Source organism: Chelonoidis abingdonii, chromosome 3, assembly GCF_003597395.2.
Source record: "Chelonoidis abingdonii isolate Lonesome George chromosome 3, CheloAbing_2.0, whole genome shotgun sequence".
Taxonomy (NCBI): Eukaryota; Metazoa; Chordata; order Testudines; family Testudinidae; genus Chelonoidis; species Chelonoidis abingdonii.
The window spans coordinates 186,767,939-186,787,980 of record NC_133771.1 but is presented as its reverse complement, the minus strand read 5'-3'; the positions used below and the strand labels follow the sequence as shown (position 1 = coordinate 186,787,980).

The following is a 20,042-nucleotide window of genomic DNA, read 5'->3' as shown; positions in this document are numbered from 1 at the left end:
CTTAATAACAGGTGGTGCTTGTAATTACACAATTAATTGTAGCAGAAGCCACAAATCTTGTGTTGTATTAATAATCCATATCATCACCCCTACATCCAGCCAGCCCAAAACCAGAAGGGGCGTTTTCAGTGTTTAACAGTTAGCACTCAGTCATACTATCTGTCTAGGTACATGCCCTATAACCACCTCAGGTAGTTGTTTGTGTATACCCCTTCCCCAGAAAACTCAAAATGGTCACCATAAGCATATAAGCAACCAAGACCATATCTGGGAGGAGTTTCATCTGGTTTTAGGGAGGTGTTTTTTTTTTTTAATGTCCTTACAAAGCATGAATAAATTTTTAAAAATCTTTCCACCTGCCCTTAGAGCTAATGAGAGGTTAAACTGACAGTGAAATAGATAGATACCATCTATTTTGCCATCTATATTTCCTCACAGTAGTGGTATGATGGTGATCCCATGGCTTCCTGATAACATATTATGGCTCTATAGTTACTGAGTTAAGTTATGAGGTAACAGCCCACCCCTTTCTCTCAAATTCCATCAACCAAATCCTCAGATACAACAGTGATGAGGGAATGTAAGTAGCTGCATGGATAGACAGAAAGATGGAGTAATATTCTAAATCTGTATTTAAACACCTCTGACCTGCACATTGCAGACTCAGTGTTATTGTAAATGAACACATGGGCTTTCTTATTAGCACTTTGTTCACACACATGTGCACACTGGATGTGTTGTAACAATTCCCTGTAGTGACAATCGCTGTGTGGGCTAGTTTGAATATAGACCAGTGCTGCTGTGAGCTGTTTGTTTCTGCTTTGACATTATTCATTTGTAAAAAGGTTTTTGGAGAGATCCGTGTAACATATTCCTTTTCTCATTTTTCTTTTCAGTTTCCCATTACATCCAAACCTTCCTAAATTATGGTGCTGTTTGCATGAAAAATGTGGCCTGATAGTCTAGTCTTATTCCTTTCCTTAGGTTAGTGGTAATTTAACCATGATTTCCTTTTATCTGCCCTGAAGCATGTCACCATAGCCTGAGCAGAACAGAACAGAACCCCATCAGCAGCAGATTGCACCTCACTTGTGCTTTGTGTTTTAGGAAACCAACATGTAGTGTTATAAGAATGGGAGGTCTCTCACATGTGTAAGATTCCCAGTGGACACATGAGAATCTTTGCAATAGCTTCAGATTAACTAGTACGCCACAGTTTAACACAATGGAGCCTGCCATGCGCAGAATGTAGAGACTTTAAAACACAGTATAAAAAAGCACTGTATGTTGATGATTCAGAAATTGTGCTTTATTCTGTCAATATATTTACATTGCGTAATCACAAGTGAAATGATCTTGGAGGGCTAGTCTAGGCCTTTGGACAGTTACTTATATAGCTGTCGGTACAATGGTAGCTACATCAGCAGGAGCAACGTGACAGAAGCGTCTTTAGGTTACCCCACTCATCTGCCAGCATTTCCGCTCTCCATCTTGTCCTTCGGAGCTGGTGGGTGAAAGAGAGGTCTTTTTATATGACAAACAATAGTCCAGCCCATTGTTGTCATGCCTGAATGTGCTTATGAGATGCTGCTTGGCAAGCAACATGGTGATGACACTATTTCTGACTACAGCTGCAAGTCAGTTGGATAGTTATGTGTCTGCTTCCATGAACTGCTGTGTGCTACTGCTTTGTGAACTCAGGCCTATAGGTGCTAATAGTGCTTTGCAGGTAAAACTGGAAGGTGGAATCATTTTTATTAGTCTTTTTGGCATCTGCTCTGCAGTACAGTATTAGGAGGAGACTTAGCAATTTTCAGCCTGCACCCCCATCAGCTCCTGGCAATAGATTTTCCAGGAAGAGATGGCAGTGCAGGCTGAAAATTGCTAAGTTCCTCCTAGTAATATAGGGGGGTAGATTTTCCAGGTCAGCAATGCTAGATGTGGCTATGAGACTGATTTATGAAATTTCTGTAGCCATGCTACCTTGCAGATGTGTGGCTTTTGTTTCAAGTTCTGGGCTGCCTTCCTGTGAAATAAACAGGGTCTTTTGATGGTGTATTGAGCATATTTTCTTAGACTCAATCTGTTGTATGCTGGCTGAGTTTATCACACTGCATTTTCTTCCTTGTTATGTGCTAATATGAAGGCTAACTTTTCACAGTTGTAGTTGGAGATGGTGGCAAGGAACATTCACCTCCTTGCTCCTGTGGCATGCAGTTTGCAGTACTGGGACTCAAGTTTTCTGCAACTGTCTACCTATATGCTCATGATGTGCCAGTATATGTCTCATCTCCCTTGGGAACTGGGGCTGCGTTGTATGGCAGCTGTCTCACTCATGACAAACTGTAGTAGCAGAGAGATGAGTAGCATGTACCAGTGACTAATAAACTAACTCCCTTTTCTTTGGTTGGAGTAAGTCCACTTTTACAAGCTAGACTCCTGACCAGCTCAGTAGGGGGATGCTGTATTGGTACCTTGCTCATTGTAAAAGGTAAGCGCTGCTGTTGCTGTCAGTTGCCTATCTACTGCTCTTTGGATTTGTGACTCTGTGCAATTGGCCTGTACCAGCTACTACTTGTCTTGGGGGGGGGGCGGGGGTGGAGTATGTAAGAACTCACTGTTACATGGACTTACCACAAGCTAAGTGAAGAATAAGCAGCAGGGAGTGGGCCATAGGGGTACTGCTCAGCTATCCCTGCTTTTTCTACAAAGGAGGCCCTTTGGGGTCTGCTTGTGGAACAGCACAGTAGGTTCTGTCAGATATTCATATGTACAACTCTCCTTGGTAGTCCAGCAGCTATTCTGGGCAACCTTTAGGATCCACACAAGTTTTTTTTCTGGATTCAGTATCTAAAGACCATACATCACAAGAATATGCCTGATGACACTGTTGAGCATTTTGAAATATTGACATTTCATCCCCCCTTGCCACTTCCCATTCCAAAGACTGTGGTGCCTGGCCATTTGGCACTGTCACAACAAACATCTCATTTACAAGGTGCATCATTCTCACAGGAGCACTTGATTAACTTCAGATATCTAAAGGAGCAAGTTAAACATTGTCTGGTACGGTTTTTGGAAACAGAGACTTGGAATGTGCATCCATTGTGTATCCATCCATACTGCAGTGGATCCACAGCACTTGTCCACATAAATGCCTGAATATGAGCTAGTTTTACATTTTCTATAAATGCTTCAGCTTTGGCATTGACACGATAGCTTTACCAATTTTCCCTGCCCATTTCTGCCATGCTGGCACAATTTAATTGTCTATACCATGTAGCCAAGCATTGCTGCACTGATGTCAGGTAGCAGAAAGGGGGAGTATCCAGCTTACAGAATCTTCAAAACAGTGCCTTTGTTGAGGTCAAAACAGGAAGTTACTCTATCACAGCCTGAGAGTGCATGGTCAGTAACAGTCCTGGTACAATACTCAAGTGTTGCTCTGAGGTAGCATGGATATCTATTACAGCATTCAGTTGGGCTGGGGGTTCCATAATTACTAAAGATGTTAGGCTCTGTTCAAGATAATGGTGCAAGAGTATGACAAATATGTCAATGTCATCCAATAATACTGATATTCCCACCAGTTTCTCTTTTGTAATCATCACCATTTCTTATACAAGAATGTTGTCACTTCGTCATGTGAAGTGGCCATATCTTCTTTGTTAATCACACCACTTTCCTGCTTTATTTCAGCAGGCTTGTTGTCTCTCCCTGTGATGTCTAGCTTGTGGTATAGAATGTGTCATTGGTGAAACTTCTTGTCTTGAATGAGTTCTTAACAAATGATATCAAATCAAATGTTTCTTATTTTCAGTACATACCAAGACAAACTTTCTGTAGAGATACCTGTGCACTTGTACGCAACTGATGCATTCTGGTTGCTTTTGTAACTCTGCTAGATCTTGTGACGCTCTTTGTGCTCATATCTTTGTACCTGTCTAAGGCAAGGTGGTATACATATCTGCTGCCCTCTTGTGTTGAGTGTAAACTCTGAAATTGGTCAAAGTTCTTGATGATACTACTTGCTGGCCAAAGAACTGTGGAACTGTCAGTGAGTGTGCAGGTGACTTCTTGTGAAACATGTCTAGTTGACAACACTGTCTGCAGTTGCTTTTTTAGGTTAGCCTTAGCCTTGACAATCCTCATGTTACCAGTCATTGAACACTGATGTTGGTACAGGAGCCAATACATGTGATCAAATATGCTTGTCATCAGACTCTCATGAACTGGTTTGTTAGGCCTATCGCTCTTGAATAGATAAGGTTAGAGTCAAATACCTTTGCTGGGTCAACCTATATATGCTTTTTGGTTGTTGTTGTCATTTTCAGTATCTCTACTTTCCTTAGTATTTCATCACAGAACACTGTGGGGCCAGCTACATTCAAATTCTTCCATTTGGCAATTCCAGTTATAAGTACATCATCCACACTGACTGATGGTAGTGCCACTTTGCCACTGACAACATTTATTATTGCCTCTGGGTACTTAATGGGAGGTCTAACAGATCAATGCAATGGATAGAAAAGCCATTAGCAGGAAACCAGAGCTATGCATCTGTAGGAATTCTTGACTTCATTTCTTCTTTGTGGATCTCTTGTATTTGTGCCTGGTAGGTGTCATTTATGTTTGCAGTGTCTTCCACCAGGCAGCTGCATATATGGAGGCTAAGAGCCCAAGTCTTGAGAGTTTCTGGTTTCAGAGTAATCCAAATGATAGCACCATGGCACACTTCATGAAGATAGTTTCAATGTATATGTCACTCCATATACCATTCGATATTTCTGGAACATAGAGCATGACATGCTCATCCATGATGAACCACTCTAAGACATTACCTGGCATGGATTCCAAGGATTGCAGGTAATCCAGCTGAAGAAATGTATGGGAGCATCATAAGTGCTCATATTTCAAAATGCTCAGCAGTGACAAGGTGTCATGAGGCAGTTTCTTTGGATTCAGGGTCTTGAAATTCAGAATCTACCAGACTCTGGCCTTGGCAAATGGATTTTTTTTCTATTTTACATGCTAACAGAAATGGAAGGGGCTACTGTTTAAAATGGGCCATCCTGATTATCACTACAAAAGTTTTTTCTTCTCCTGCTGCTAATAGCCCACCTTACTTGATTAGTCTCATTAGAGTTGGTATGGCAACACTCATTTTTTCATGTTCTCTGTGCATCTATATCTTCCTAATGTATTTTCCACTCCATGCATCCGATGAAGTGGGTTTTAGCCCATAAAAGCTTATGCTCAAATAAATGTGTTAGTCTCTAAGGTGCCACAAGTACTCCTGTTCTTTTTGCTGATACAGACTAACATGGCTACCATTCTGAAATTTGGACTTGAGAGAGGGGTGGGGGGCTTAAATACTGAGATTTAGCTTTGTATGCACTTTGGGAGGGAAAATACTATTAACAAACTAACCTCTATTTATTAATTCCTTTGGCAGAGTGATCTTCTCAATTAGTTCAAGAGGAATATTCACATTATTTGATCCAAACATGCATATTAACCTCAGAATTTTGTATTAATTACAGTTCTGAAATAATTGGCCTATAAGGTCACCACATATACCTTCTTCTCCATATACTTTGTCTTGTTTCTAAGCAGAGTGAAAATTAGCATTTTTTACTGACTCATGATGGGCTTTATCATCCAAATGGTAAACCAGTGAGTAAAACGTTATGATAACCCTTAACTGATAAGAGAGAAAAAACACATATTATTCATGAATCTCATTGTTCCAACTGCAATTACCACCTGTTCCATTTCACCTATTATGGGCATATGTGAAATACAAGCCTGGAGACAGAAAGTTTTGACTGGCGAGAACCACACAATAATGCATTTGTGTTACACTGTTTTACCATTTTATCAAACACACACCCGGCACTCTACATTACTAAAAACACAATTGTATTGGCATTTGAAGGATATCAATACAAGCATAATATAAAAAGGATATATTTTTATTCCAATTATCAGCTCACTTTACATTTGGCCTCTTCTGTTTTTAATTATCTGCTATTTTATATTTAACAACATTTTGAGTTTTAAACCAAAGATAATGAGTTTCTGAAGCATAGGTTCTCCAGCTGTGGTCTTTGGTCCATTGATGGTCTATGGAGCAACTATTGGGATTCACAATGAGATGGAGCTGGCTGGCAATCGCCTCCTATTTCAAGCTGCTAAATTTCATTGAAAGACAGCTAAAACACACATAATACTTTATTCTTTCTTTTCCATATAAACAGTTGCAGTGTTGCCACTGGGCATATGTGATCACTTACAGGTGTGGAAAATGGGCTGCACAATTGTAAAAGTGAATGAATGTGATCCAGGAAACTGTTTTTAGTAAGATGTGGTGCACACCGGTGTTCCCTCTAAGCTATGTGGTTGTGCAACTGCCCAGGAGTGAATCAAGTGCCGCACACTTGATTAGCAGAGTGGTGCACAGTGTCGTGTGTTCAGGTGTCTCTCCCTCCACTCATCTGCAGCCACATTGCTCCTACCCTCTGCCTTGGAACCCCTAGGACCCTCCTGCTGGCTATGCAGAGCAGGGCGGAAGGGGGACTGATGTCAGGGTGTCCCCTTCCACCTTGCCCATGTACCCCATCTCCGCAGAGCGGGGCAGAGGGGACAGGGCTCAGGAGCAGGAGAGCTCAGCTGCAGAGGTCTGAGCTTCCTGGTGGGTGCCTTGGACTCAGAGAGACAGTGCACAGTCTCTCATAGGCTTCCCTAGCAACCAGCACACACACAGTCTCTGTGCCTCTCTCTCACTCACTCACACACACACAGTCTGTCTCTATCTCTGACACATGCACACACACGCAGTCTCCATCTCTCTCTCTCTCTCACACACACACACACACACAGTCTCTTTCACACTCACTTCCCAACACAGACTTGTGTTGCTGTTATTGTTACTTCTTGGTACTTCCTGCAATGCATGTATGTTCTCTGTAATTTTATTCTTTCAAAGTGCTGTTATTTTAGTTTTTAGTTTTAGTCTATGCATTTCATGATTTTTTTCTCTCTCTTATGCTTAAATTTAATTCTTTGAGTAGTGAGTTCTAAAATGCCTAAACTGTCCTGGCTGGTGTAATTATCACTATGGTAACTTTAAAAATATATATATATTATATCTAGGGATTTTGTTTCTACTGGTGGCACACATCCACACTTTACCTCGATATTGGTGCACACAACAAAATTCATTCCGCACCTGGATGGAAAAAATTAGAGGGAACATTGGTGCACACTATGAACGTTTGAGAACCACTCCTATGAAAATTACAATTGCAGAGAGACTAAATGAGACCAACCCAAAGGCAAGCATGCTGAAATTTGATAAGAACTCCAACATGGACATTTTCTTCTTAAATTGTTTATTGAATGAGACAAACAGTTTGATAACATATGGAAAACATAGGTGATACCAAAGATTACAACGTTAGCATTGTATCCTAACAATGAACATACGGACTCTGGTATAGCACAGGACACAGGCACATCTCTACAGAGGGTTATTAAATTCCTCTCAGTACAAACCTCATGCAGAAATAAAGGTACCTAAGCTAATAAGATCTTTTGAAGGCAAGAAGGAACTTGAGTAGACTATTCTCACTCATGTTTATAGTTTGCATTTCCACTTATGAAGGATGGCTAACTTTTCCAAGCCAGCAGTAATTTTTTTTTAATTTAAGCTACAATATCCACCATTGTTTGCATTCTTGACCATGGTCAGCTCTAGATATATGACCTAGTTGGGACTTTGGTATCAGAAAAGAAGAAGTGAGGATAGCTAGCAAGAACAGACAATCCATCTCCAGAAATATCCCAAACAGGGCCAGAACTGAAGTCACTGCCAATTGGAACAGTGATTGTCAATGCTATGTAATTACAGAAAAAATAAACACATTCAGCAGGTTAAACTGCTCTTTGCAACCGGCAGATATGGGATCACTGAACAGGTAGGTGCTTAATATCCTGATAAAAGAATTAGTAAGACTCCAAAATACTTTTTAGACTAATTAATAGGACAAATCACCACAATCATATTGAACCTGAATTCCTTTTGTACTCTAATTTCTAAGAAACTAGAATAAATAGTCCATGAATGTGAACATGAAATTTGGGATTATTGCAGCATTTCAATTCTACTATAACATCATTCCAAATAACACTATAGTATGTGCTGTTCAAACACTAATCTGAATACTGCTTTTTTCTTCTATTGAGTATGTGCATAAACCCTGATCTACATCTCTTAAGTACCAAAATTTTCATTTTCATGTCTTTAAAGTTGGGAGGGAGGAAGTATTATTGGTTTGGAAATAAAATACTAAGTATATTTTTATAACAAAATGAATATCCGAAAGCATTTACGTGGAAGGCAGAATAGAAGCAACTAATTATAGATTTATTAATTCATACAAATTAAAACAGATTATTGTCCATTATCACAAGGATCAGACCTACCTCAACAAGCACTTTCCTTTTGGACATTCAGTGATCTCAGATATCTGGCTCACCTAGACCATTTCTCAACGTGTAAATCAGAAAACTCATATAATTTTAAACTTTAAAGCATATTTTGTTTGGCATATATAGTATCTGTAATAGGATTTTTCACATTAACTTAGTGACTGATAGGGATAGCTATCTAGAAACTATGTTCACTGAACAGGTTGATTTTACTACATTAGAGGAAGGGATTTTCTTTTGAAAGAAAGAATACAAATGAAGGGACTAGAACAGATTTTTTTTAAAGCTTTCCATGTAGCTGAGTACATCATAACTTGCAACATATTTCTAATTAAAATGTAAACTGCAATGTGAAAAAAACCCTTTACCAGAGTAGCAAATATGCAGATACAGTAGCTCGCCTGTGAAGTCTGCTAATTGACATTCATAAAGTCCGCAACATTTGGGTCCAGTCTCAGGCAGTTGGACTATCAAGCATCAGCAACACATGCTTCCCTTCTTGGTGTCTTCTGAACTGGAATGAGTTGGGTAACATGTTCCTGCATCCCATTCACTTTGAACATCTGCCAGTTCTGGAATGCCATTTACTCTCAATATATCTAAATACAGCAGATAGTCCTGTAGACAAGTGGGCAAGGGCAATTTACGGATAAACTGGTCAGATTGTAGGTGTTCACTTTTTAAAATGGACCGGATCTCAAGACGACAAAGGTGAGCCAAGGAAGGGATAAAGGCTGTAAAATGGAAAAAAAAATCAAATCGAGGAAAAGAACTACGAGATTAAACTATGTGTTTATATTTTTGCTTCTCTTAGGCAGTTCTCTTTTGATAAAAGAACATTAAATAAACTACTTGCCAGGTGATTAATTAGAGTTCTAATGTCTGAAGAAGCCTAGCAGTTTTAAAACCAGCATGTTAGAATATCCCTGTATCAGCTGGATAAAAATACCTTAATCTTGACATATATGAAAATAAACTATTTCACCCTCTACTAAAAAGTTCACTCAAATCACCTAAACTGCAAGTTGCTTGGACAGAGATTAGCAGATAAAAAGGTACACACAGGGAGTGATAAAATTAAATTGAGATGATGGAAAGTCAACAATGGAAACACTAATTTACTGTGGGGAGAAAAGAGTAAATATTGATGACAAAAGTAGTTGGTTCATGATAGTATGATTGCCATCTTTTCTTATTACTATTACATTACTTATTACTCCTATAATGAACCAAGACTCACAATTAAATTTTTGTAAAACATACCTACGAGTTGTCTTAACCTATTGTGTTGGCTAATGTGTTTTATTATGAAATTAGAAATTATAAACCGTCCCTCTGCAAACTCTCCCACACACATAGATACAATATAGCTCATAGGAATCTGTATCAAATTGCAGCCCAAGACTCAAGTGGTGTACTAATGCAGAGAAAATAATTGCAGTACATTGTTACTATTTAATACAGATGCAGCAGCAGAATTTTGGTGACACACAGTCCATTATGTCAATGTGGGCAACCACCAACCATGACACATATTGTTGGAAACTGCAAAATGACTCAACATCCTGGAGGTCTTCGTGCCTTGAACATCGTTTACAAGAACACTGCGGCTTGGCTTGACCAGATTGCATACGTCAAATAAATAAATAATACAGATGCTGGAATGCAGCTGTAAGCCTTCATATAATACATTATGATTTTGTTTTACCTAAAATGTTGCTATAAGATCTGATTAATTAAGAACGACCAATCTGCTAAAAGTTGAATAAACAGCAGTGTCTCCATAGATACTCCTTTATATTAAGGAATATCATGACCTGGTACAAGCTCAATTTTTGTTTCAGACAGACACTAGAAGAGAACGAAAATATGTCTGATTATATAAGAGAAAGGAGACGTGAGACTTAACTGTATTGAGTCTTCCATAATATAATTCTCTTCTTTCACCTACTTCTCTCTCATCTTCCTCTTCTTATTTTATAGAAAAATTTGTTTTAAACTCGCATTTCTCACTAACAACCTCTTGGTCACAATCTTACAAAAAATCATGACTTTTATAAACATTTAAGGATCTGATTCTCATTTTTACCAAGGCCTCTTTACCACCAATCTGACAATGCAAAGTGGTATAATCATCTACAATAATTCTGCTGCTACAGTAATTTTGTCAAAACCAAGGTTTAAACCAGAGCAGCAGTATCTAGACCAACTCATTTTTGAGTTATGATGAGCAAAAATTAAATAAATAGATTAGAAATATATCCATAAAGTGAGATTGTGCCATTTTTTGGACTCCTCAGTCTCTCAGATTTGCCTCAGATGCTCTAAAAGATTTTTGCCATGGCAAAACATAAAACCTCAAAAATGTTAGGTAGATTGATAAATTTGGGTGCAGTGAAAAGGTCCAAACTTGGTTTAAAATGGAAGGCTTCATTAAACCTTAAATGTCAAGTCTCCAGAATGGCATTAGGACTTGCTTACAGAACAAAGAGCCTGGTTTGAATGGAATTTAAGGTAGATTTAAAAGCATAAAAAGAATTAGCATGCCAGATTTTTTGCCAACAGTGCTCAGTGGCAAAAAGGAAGAGGAGAAGCAATGGAGTTAGTGAAGGGTATCAGAATTCAAATGTTAGGAAAAAAGAGTCCGGATCAAAGGAACATGGTAAGAGTTTAAATGAGCTGGGTGGAGGGGAAAGGAATGAGGAGGAATAAGAGAAAAGGAATCAAGATTAAAAAAGGACATCGTCCATCTCTTGAGTGAGCTAACAGAGAGGGCAAGATATGGAGAGAAAAGTGAAGGTTAATTAAATTAACTATTATCCAAGTGCAGACATTACATTATACTAGCCAACCCATACAAAAGACAGGAAAAAACAATTTCTGATCAGAGTTTAACTTAACCTTTTCACTACTAAAAGATGGTATTTCATTCTTCTGTTGGTCTAGTTAGCAAATGACGATCACATACTGTATCTTCACACTCCTACCCACACTCTCCCAATGGGTGGTGTGTAGCTACGTGGTTTCCATAAGTAATTGGCTGACCTTTATCTCAAGAGCAGGAGTGTGACAGAGCAACAAGAACTTGTATAAAATATCTGTGTTCTAACTGGAAAAAAACCAAACTTGTATCTATGTTCCCTACTGCCCAGCTACTATCACCTCAGAGTCTCTTTCTTCTTAGGCCACAACCAATCTGTTGCCTCTCCAAGGGTTTAAAGTGGAATTCCTTGCCTTTGAGGTCCCCTTTTTGCCAAGGAAATATAATAAACGACAGTGACACGAATAGCTAGAACAATGTCTTAACTTTAAAGTTGTTTTTTCTCTGTCCCCTGCCATTTCTTTACTGTCTTTTCTCTCAGGCGAATATGAGTAAGGGTATATTTTTCAAGCCTTGTTGAGGCGACAATCCTCTTTGGCCTTTCCCACAAAATGGGCAGGGGGAGTTCTCTTCCTTTCCCCAACCCCTGGATTATGTGGACAGGGGAAACTGTGTGTTCTCTTCCTCCTCCATGGGGCAGAGGGATGACCACTTTATACATACCTCCCTGATCCCCAGGTTATGTACTCAAGTGGCTAATACAAGCCATCATCCATGCCACCATGGCCACAGAGCTATTTTTAGCACACTACCTCAAGCAGAGCTAGTGTGTGTCTGTCTACCTACCCTGGGAAGTATGCTCCCAGCTGCTGTGTAGACATACCCTCAGAAGGGAGTGGACATCAGTTCTATTCTCCAGGAGAAGAAACAGTCAGTCAGGAAACAAGAGGCCACAGAGGAATAGCTGCTGGAGGTCACACAACAGCACTACTACGGTGCAATGTCATATTTCACCTGATCTCCAATGAAGTAGGCGGGCCCTACGGTGCAGATTACAGCATTGGTGGAGAAATGTTGGTATGGAAACAACTGTCAAAATGACTCAATGCAAGACCTGGATTATGTATTATTTATCAATGCGCACAAAAACTATAGCAAAGGTTTGCCATAAAACTAACAAAAGCAAAGAAATTCAGAGTTAGGCTCTTGTTTCTTAGATATTGCAGCAGATATCAGAAAGAAACCAGCAGATTTTAGCAAAATTTAAGAGTACGCTGTGAGTTAAAGATGAAGCGACAGCCTTAGCAACTGATTCTACTTCAGAATGCCCTCTACGGATCCATACTTTTATGATGTGTGAGCCCTACCCATCACAGTTTAGCAGACCACCGGCATTCTAGTGCCTCCAAACAGTTTGAGCAAGACTATTTAGCAACTGAGGCTATTGAAAAGGGCACCGCAGCACCAACTGCTCTCATTTCACCCTTATCTTACAAGGAATCTTAGTTATATTGAATGACTTTTTAAAATGAATTAGGCTGTATATGCAGGCTTGTTATGATCTAGCTGGTATTCTTTAGGGTCAGATCCCTCACTCTAGTAGACCTAGTTACAGCTTCAATGGCATGCTTAGTGTGTCTAGGATCAAGATTTGTAAAACTACCACATGAATTGCCAGTCAGGCATTACTCTCTTAAAATGTTCCCCTCAGATGGCAATTCTGCAATCATTGTTTAAATTAGGCCTCCTCTGCTCTCCTTCTTGGGTGTTTAATGTTCGGTTTTGGTTTTCTGTATCCCCTGTGACCGAGGATCTGCAGAACAATTAGCAAAGGAGAAAGAAAAGTTATTTTTGCTGGTATCTGTTGTTCAGGAACATTGCATCTGCAGATCCATTTACCTCACCCAATAATTTTTTTTTAATTTAGTAGAAACGGTTGTGGATGGAGGCATGCCAAGGTTCCTTTTATAGCCTCTCTTTGTTTGTATCTGAGAAGGGGCATTTACAATGCTGCCAGCTCTGCAACTTCATCACAAGTCTTAGAACAGTTGGTATTTTTCTTGAAGTCCCAGCTCCTGTAGTACTATGATTACATAAGAATCTCAACTAACCAATTAAAAAAAAGTTTCTAGCCCTCATATTTGTGGAGAAAAACCTTGAAAATGTGAACCCTAAAGACTCAAAAGGCACAAAACAAATACAATGAAATAAAATTTATTATTTTAATCTTGTGAGTTTTAAGCCAATCTCATGAGTTTTGGGGAGTCAGACTCATGGCTTTTGAATGCCTGGGGATGGCAATACAGGTGTGGCCCCAATGAGCACTGCTTTTTTAGATATTTCCAAGCTCACAACAGTAGGTGTGTATAAGCCAAGAATGTTGATTTGCAAGCAGATATATACTATATTTTATTTATTTATGTACACACACACACACACTAAATAAGTACAGTTACTGGTGATTAATTTATCTTTTATTTGCATAGTACCTTAAAGTCAGAGTACTGTTATTAATTGTATATGTTATTTGAGTTCACTTTCTTTTTTATTTTTTGGAAAAGGTATGCCATTTTGAGGTCAAAATGCCTCAAAGATGGTATTACAATTGCAAGGATCCAATTTCAACAGGCAACAAAGAGTCTCCTGTGGCACCTTAAAGACTAACAGATATAATGCCACATAAGGGATAGCTCAGTGGTTTGAGCACTGGCCTGCTAAACCCAGGGTTGTGAGCTCAATCCTTAAGGGGGCCATTTAGGGATCTGGGGTTGGCCCGGTGCCACTCACTTTTCCCATCTGGGATGGAGGGCTGAATAAGGGCTCCCTAATAACTTTAACATTTTAGGGGGGGAGGGATAGCTCAGTGGTTTGAGCACTGGCCTACTAAAACCAGGATTATGAGCTCAATCTTTGAGGGGGCCACTTAGGGATCTGGGGCAAGAATCAGAACTTGGTCCTGCTAGTGAAGGCAGGAGGCTGGACTCAATGACCTTTCAAGGTCCCTTCCAGTTCTAGGAGATAGGTATATCTCCAATTATTATTATAAGCTTTCGTGGGTGAATACTCACTTCATCAGACACATTTCAATAGGATCATTTTGGTTCTATTGTTGAGACTAACACATCTGCCACGGCTTTTGGTTCTATGATCCTTAGCCTGACAGATTAACAGCTGAGGATCAATCTCACAGTAACTAAGGGACTGTTTATCCTATAGGTTAATATAGTTTGTAATGTGTCACTGAATACATTAAATACACATATACTGTAACGCTACATGCTCAAAATTCTTGAAACTTTTAATACTAAGTAATTACTAGAGATATGCAATTGCCTCCTTCCTTTGTGAACAGCAGTATTAATTATGGAATTCTACAACTGGCAAACACAAGGTACTATAACCGTCTGAGTAAAATACAGAACACTTAGCAGAAGTATAGGATAATAGTACATATTTCAATGGGACAGAATGAAACACAAAAAATAAGGATTTTAGCACGTAAGAATAATCTTTGGGATCAGTCTCCATTGAGGAAGATCATCCACAGCACTTTAATACCTAGGATCATGTTTTTAACCCAAGAGACAATAGTTTTCCCAATATGAATTCCATATCCAATCTATCATAGTAATGTACTACAGAGTACAGTAGAACCTCAGAGTTACAGACACCTCAGGAATGGAGGTTGTTCATAACTCTGAAATGTTGGTAACATTTGTTTTTACAAATGTTTTTACAAATGTTTACCACTGAACACTGACTTAATACAACTTTGCAACTTTACTATGCAGAAGAAAAATGCTGCTTTTAACCATCTTAACTTAAATTAAGCACAAAAACAGTTTCCTTACCTTGTCAAATCTTGTCAAGGTAATGCCTCCCTTTTTTTAAAAAGTATTTCGTTTAACACAGTAGTGTATTGTACAGTATTTGCTTTTTTGGATCTCTGCTGTGTAAATGAGTACTACCGGTTCCAAATGAAGTGTGTGATTGACTAGTCAGTTTCTAACTCTGGTGTTTGTAACTCTGAAGTTCTACTGTATTAATCTTTATTCCTTTCATTCCCAAACAATTAATTTACTCATATATTCAGTCAATTATACAGTACTTAATGGTTATACAATGTGATGTTTGCCTTGGGCGCTTTCAATTTCATTTATTTTCAGTCATCATGTTTATATGTTCCACAATTTGTACATAGGTTCTAAAATGCCACTTTTACTTTGGCATGAAGCATACTTTTATTTCTTGGAAAATGCTACTACTAGTATAGTTTTATACTTAATACCATATATACACGCTGAAGATTGCCTCACAAATACCAGACACAAAAAGAGACCTTTTAACTACAAAAGCAAAAAAGGTTGCCAGTTATATTGTAATTTTCCATGATCTTCAACCAACTTAAAGTACAGTGCAGTTCAAAAGTCACACTAACTATAAAGAGACAAGTTCCATTTCATTTCTCCCTCTTTTTCATTTGACTTAAAAACATAGCCTCTTTCCCTAAAAAAGCCTCAAGTCAAAAATAAGATGAATTTATTGCAGAGACAGTGGAGAGCAGTTTAATAGCTGCAATAAATCAATATTCTTTTAAGGTAAAACTTTCTAAAATGTAGCATCTTCAAAAAAAAAAAGTTTAACTTTTTTTGAAAAAGTGGTTATGTCACCTTTCACCCTCATACAACACTGAACCAACTTTGCTGCTGCACATGAAGTGTTCTGTCCCAACAAACAGTCCCATCTGAAACGTAGCACAAAATATAGAACGCAGTAATGCAGTGTTTTCTAAAATGGATGAGAATCCCTTTTAGTCCTCATGATGATAGGACCAAAAAAAAAAGAAAGAATCTAACCCTTTATCAGTCATTTTTCGAAAAATGTTACTCTTAAAAGCAGTGGCTTTACATTCTGAGGAGGCTGCTTGTCCCACTTTCTGACTGATAATAAGCACAGTTCTCACAACTATTAGAAGGAAATCAGAGGTTTGGAAGAGTCAGGGAGGAAGAGATGGAAAAAGAATACAGGAATTCCATAAATCCAAAACTGACCTGTGCATCTTCTCTTTTTTCCTCAGCTGCCCATTTAAAGGGGAAAAAAATCACTAAGGAACCCTATATTTTGGTATTACCACATTACAATCCTGGTTTCCGTTTACACTTTCAGTTTTCCTTATGCAGACACTAAGGCCTTGTCTATACTACAGACTTTTGTCAACAAAAGTTATGTCGATGATCAAAAAGTGCTATAACAACATTGCTATTGCACAGTCACACTACACTCCTCCTATCGGCCGAGCGCGTCCACAGTTGGTGCTCTAGTATCAACAGTGAGAGCACTGAACTGTGGGTAGCCATCCCACCATGCTACTTGCCACCTTCTGCAGCTAGAAATTGTGGGATTGTGAAGTGGATCACTGTGCATCATGGGTGCAGGCTCAATGTCCCATAATGCAGTTCTTTCTGTCCCAGAATTCCATGGGCTTCTGACTGCATTTTGCAGCATTTTTCAATGGCCCCCATTTACAGTGCGCCCGCCCTGTGTGTGTGAAAAGATGGATCCCGCACTGCTCTCTGCTGTTGTGGTACCTGTCATTAACACATCACAGCCGGTCATGCAGGATATCATGAGCTTTCAATCTGAACAGGTATCAGAACTGCCCGACTTGCTGTGTGCTATGGAAAGAAACAACATCAGATTACTTTTGGCATTCATGGAGCAGCAAACCCAGTGGACCATTACTTCTGGGCTCAGGAAACAAGTCCTGAGTGGTTAGATCGCATTGTTATGCAGGTCTCAGATGACAAGCAGCGGCTGCAGAACTTTCGGATGCAGAAAGCCACCTTCCTCTGGAAGCTCGCCCCAGTCTTGAGGTGCAAGGACACCAAAATGAGAGCAGCCCTCTCAGTAGAGAAGTGCGTGGTGATGGCAGTGTGGAAGCTGGCAACTCCAGACTGGTACCAGTTGGTCTCGAATCAGTTTGGAGTCAGGAAGTTGACCAGTGTTAACGTAAGTGTGCAGAGCCATTAACTGCATCCTGCTTCAAAGGACTGTGACTCTTGGCAATGTGGGTGAAATAGTGGATGGCTTTGCAGAAATGGGATTCCCTAACTGCAGTGGGGCAATAGATGGAACGCATATTCCAATTTTGGCACCAGACCATCTTACGACAGAGTACATCAATAGAAAAGGGTACTCCTCCATGGTATTACAGGCATTTGTTGATCACCGTGGCCATTTCACTGACATCAACCCAGGGTGGTCCAGGAAGGTGCAGGATGCATGCATCTTCAGGAACACTGGGCTGTACAGAAAGCTGCAAGCAGGGACTTTCTTTCCAAACCAGAAGATTCCATCTGGGGATGTGGAAATGCCCATAGTGATCCTGGAGACCTAGTGTACCCTTTACTCCCATGGGTCATGAAGCCTTACATGGAAACCTGGATATCAGCAAGGAGCCCTTCAACAATAGGTTGAATAGGTACAGAATGACTGTGGAATGTGAAATTGGCCAATTAAAAGCATGCTGGCGACTATGGCAGGTTAGATCTAAGTGAGGAAAACATTCCAATGGTCATAGCTGCCTGCTGCACTCTCCATAATATTTATGAGGTTAAGGGTGAAAAGTTTGCCCAGGGGTGGAACACTGAGGCAAATCGCTTGGCTGATGATTTTGAGCAACCTGATAACAGTGCTATTAGAGGGGCACAACAGGGGGCACTCAAATCAGGGAAGCTTTGAGGCAACATTCTGAGAATGAGAACCAGTACTGTGTATTTCCATACAGCCATGCTTCATTAATTTGAGTTTTGTTTGTTTGCCTAACACTTGTGATGATTCCTGAGCAGAATTTGCAGTAAGCAAATGATTAAATTGCATGTATATGTTTTCGTATCAGCTGCAATCACAATTTGTAGGACACAAATAAAGATTAGTTATCTTGCAGAGTGTTTGTTTTTATTAAACACCAATTAGCATGGCTTGGTGGGAAGGGAGATAGCAGTGCAGGACATTAGAGGCTCTCATAGCCATGCATAAGTCTAGCTATCATTTTGGAAGCTGTCCGAAGGGATGGTGTGAACGGGATACTGAGATGTTCCGGAAAGTTGAAAGGACAGTTTGGGAGGAGTTTAGGGAGGGCCTGGAAAACAGTTCTGTATCAGCCGATGTGTGTCCTTCAGGGGAACCCTCTACATCTGCAGAAGCACAAGATACAATACGAAGAAGCATGATTGTTAGTTCATGCACAGCACTGATTCATTACAGTAAAGTTCACCTCTTGTAACATACTAATCACCTTCTCACTGACACTTAGCAAGCACACATCTGGGCGAACACCCTAAACATGGTGCGTTTGTCTCGGGTGAGTGGAGGATGTTCAAGCTGGGGCAAAGGGTGTTGGTGATGATTCATGCGGATCAGTGGAGATGAGTAGGGACAATATTATAAATTCTGCCACCATTTTCCACATGGCTGAGGTTACGCAAGGATGCATCTACTGACCCAGTCCATATGCTGCTCGCCTGTGTGCCACTTTGGTCCCTGCATGCCGCTTTGGTCCCACTGGCAAGTGGCGCAGGAAAGTTTCCTACAATGGGGGAAGGAACAAAGCAGCTCTGCCAAGGAACCTTCATCAGAGGATTGCCGAGTACCTCCAGGAAAGTTTTCTAGAGATCCCTCTGGAGGATTCACGTGAAATCTTGGCGTGCATCAATATACTGTTCTGCTGGACTACTTAGCTATGCATGGGAATTTGGAGCCCAGTCAAACACAGTTAGTCTTGCACATTTCTATCCATTCACCCACTTCTATACTATACAAAGTAAAAGAAAGCCGTATGTCATATAATGAGCAGCATCAACTCAAAAAGATCACTTACTAGGGATCTCCTCTCCTTCCTGAATCCTTCAGAGTTCCTGAATCGCTGCCCCACCAGACAACCCTGCCATGGGCTCCACATTGCCCTCCAACCTCTACCTCCTCATCCATGACTCTGTCCTCGGGGTTAGGTCCACTGTCCGCCATCTCCAGCCCCGCTGAAGTATCCACAGGGCTCTTAGTGGTGAAGGTGGGATCATCGCCAAGGACGGTGTCCAGCTCTTTATAGAAGCAGTAGGTCTTCGGCATAGCAATGGAGTGACAGTTTGCCTCCCTTGCCTTCTTCTGGTACGCCTGCCTCAGCTCCTTTACCTTCGCTTGGTACTGCACTGTGTCCTATTCGGAGCCCTTATCACACAAGCCACAAAAAATCTGACCGTACGTATCAAAATTCCTATGGCTACAGAGGAGCTGGGTCTAGACAGCCTCCACTCCCTATTTACTCAGCAGATTGAACAACTCTGCAGTAGTCCAAGTGGGAGAACATGTGCTGTGTGGAGCTGCCAAGATCAGCTGGGAAGATGCAATATGAGCTCTCCACACCGAGCTAACAGGAAGTAGAACTTCAAAAATTCCTGGGCCTTTAAAGCGGGAGGGACAGATGCTTGTTCACCTGGCTGCAGGGCAGCAGAGTTTGAACTGAAGACCAGAGCAGTCAGGATGAGCATTGTGAGACACCTCTTGGAGGCCATTTAAACTGACAAAACCAAGAGTGGTGTCTACACTGACTCTTTGCTGATAAAACCCTGCCGCACAAAACTCTATGTATCTGGATGAGGTGGTTTTATTTTCTTGCCTAAACAAGAGAGTTTTGTTGGCAAAAGTAGCATTGTAGTGTGTACACCTCTAC

At 40.2% G+C, this 20,042-nt stretch overlaps 1 protein-coding gene across 5 annotated transcripts in view; it reads right to left on the bottom strand.

Moving 5' to 3' along the window:
* Positions 1-7,377: 7,377 nt before the first annotated feature.
* The window catches only part of ASB3 (ankyrin repeat and SOCS box containing 3), a 140,940-nt gene continuing 128,275 nt past the window's right edge, over positions 7,378-20,042 (bottom strand). For all 5 annotated transcript variants that reach the window (XM_032778369.2, XM_032778367.2, XM_032778370.2 and 2 more), the window contains one exon: positions 7,378-9,227. In XM_032778369.2, the coding sequence (XP_032634260.1) occupies positions 8,971-9,227 (257 nt within the window). In that variant the 3' untranslated portion in view covers positions 7,378-8,970. The remainder of the gene's footprint in view (positions 9,228-20,042) is intronic.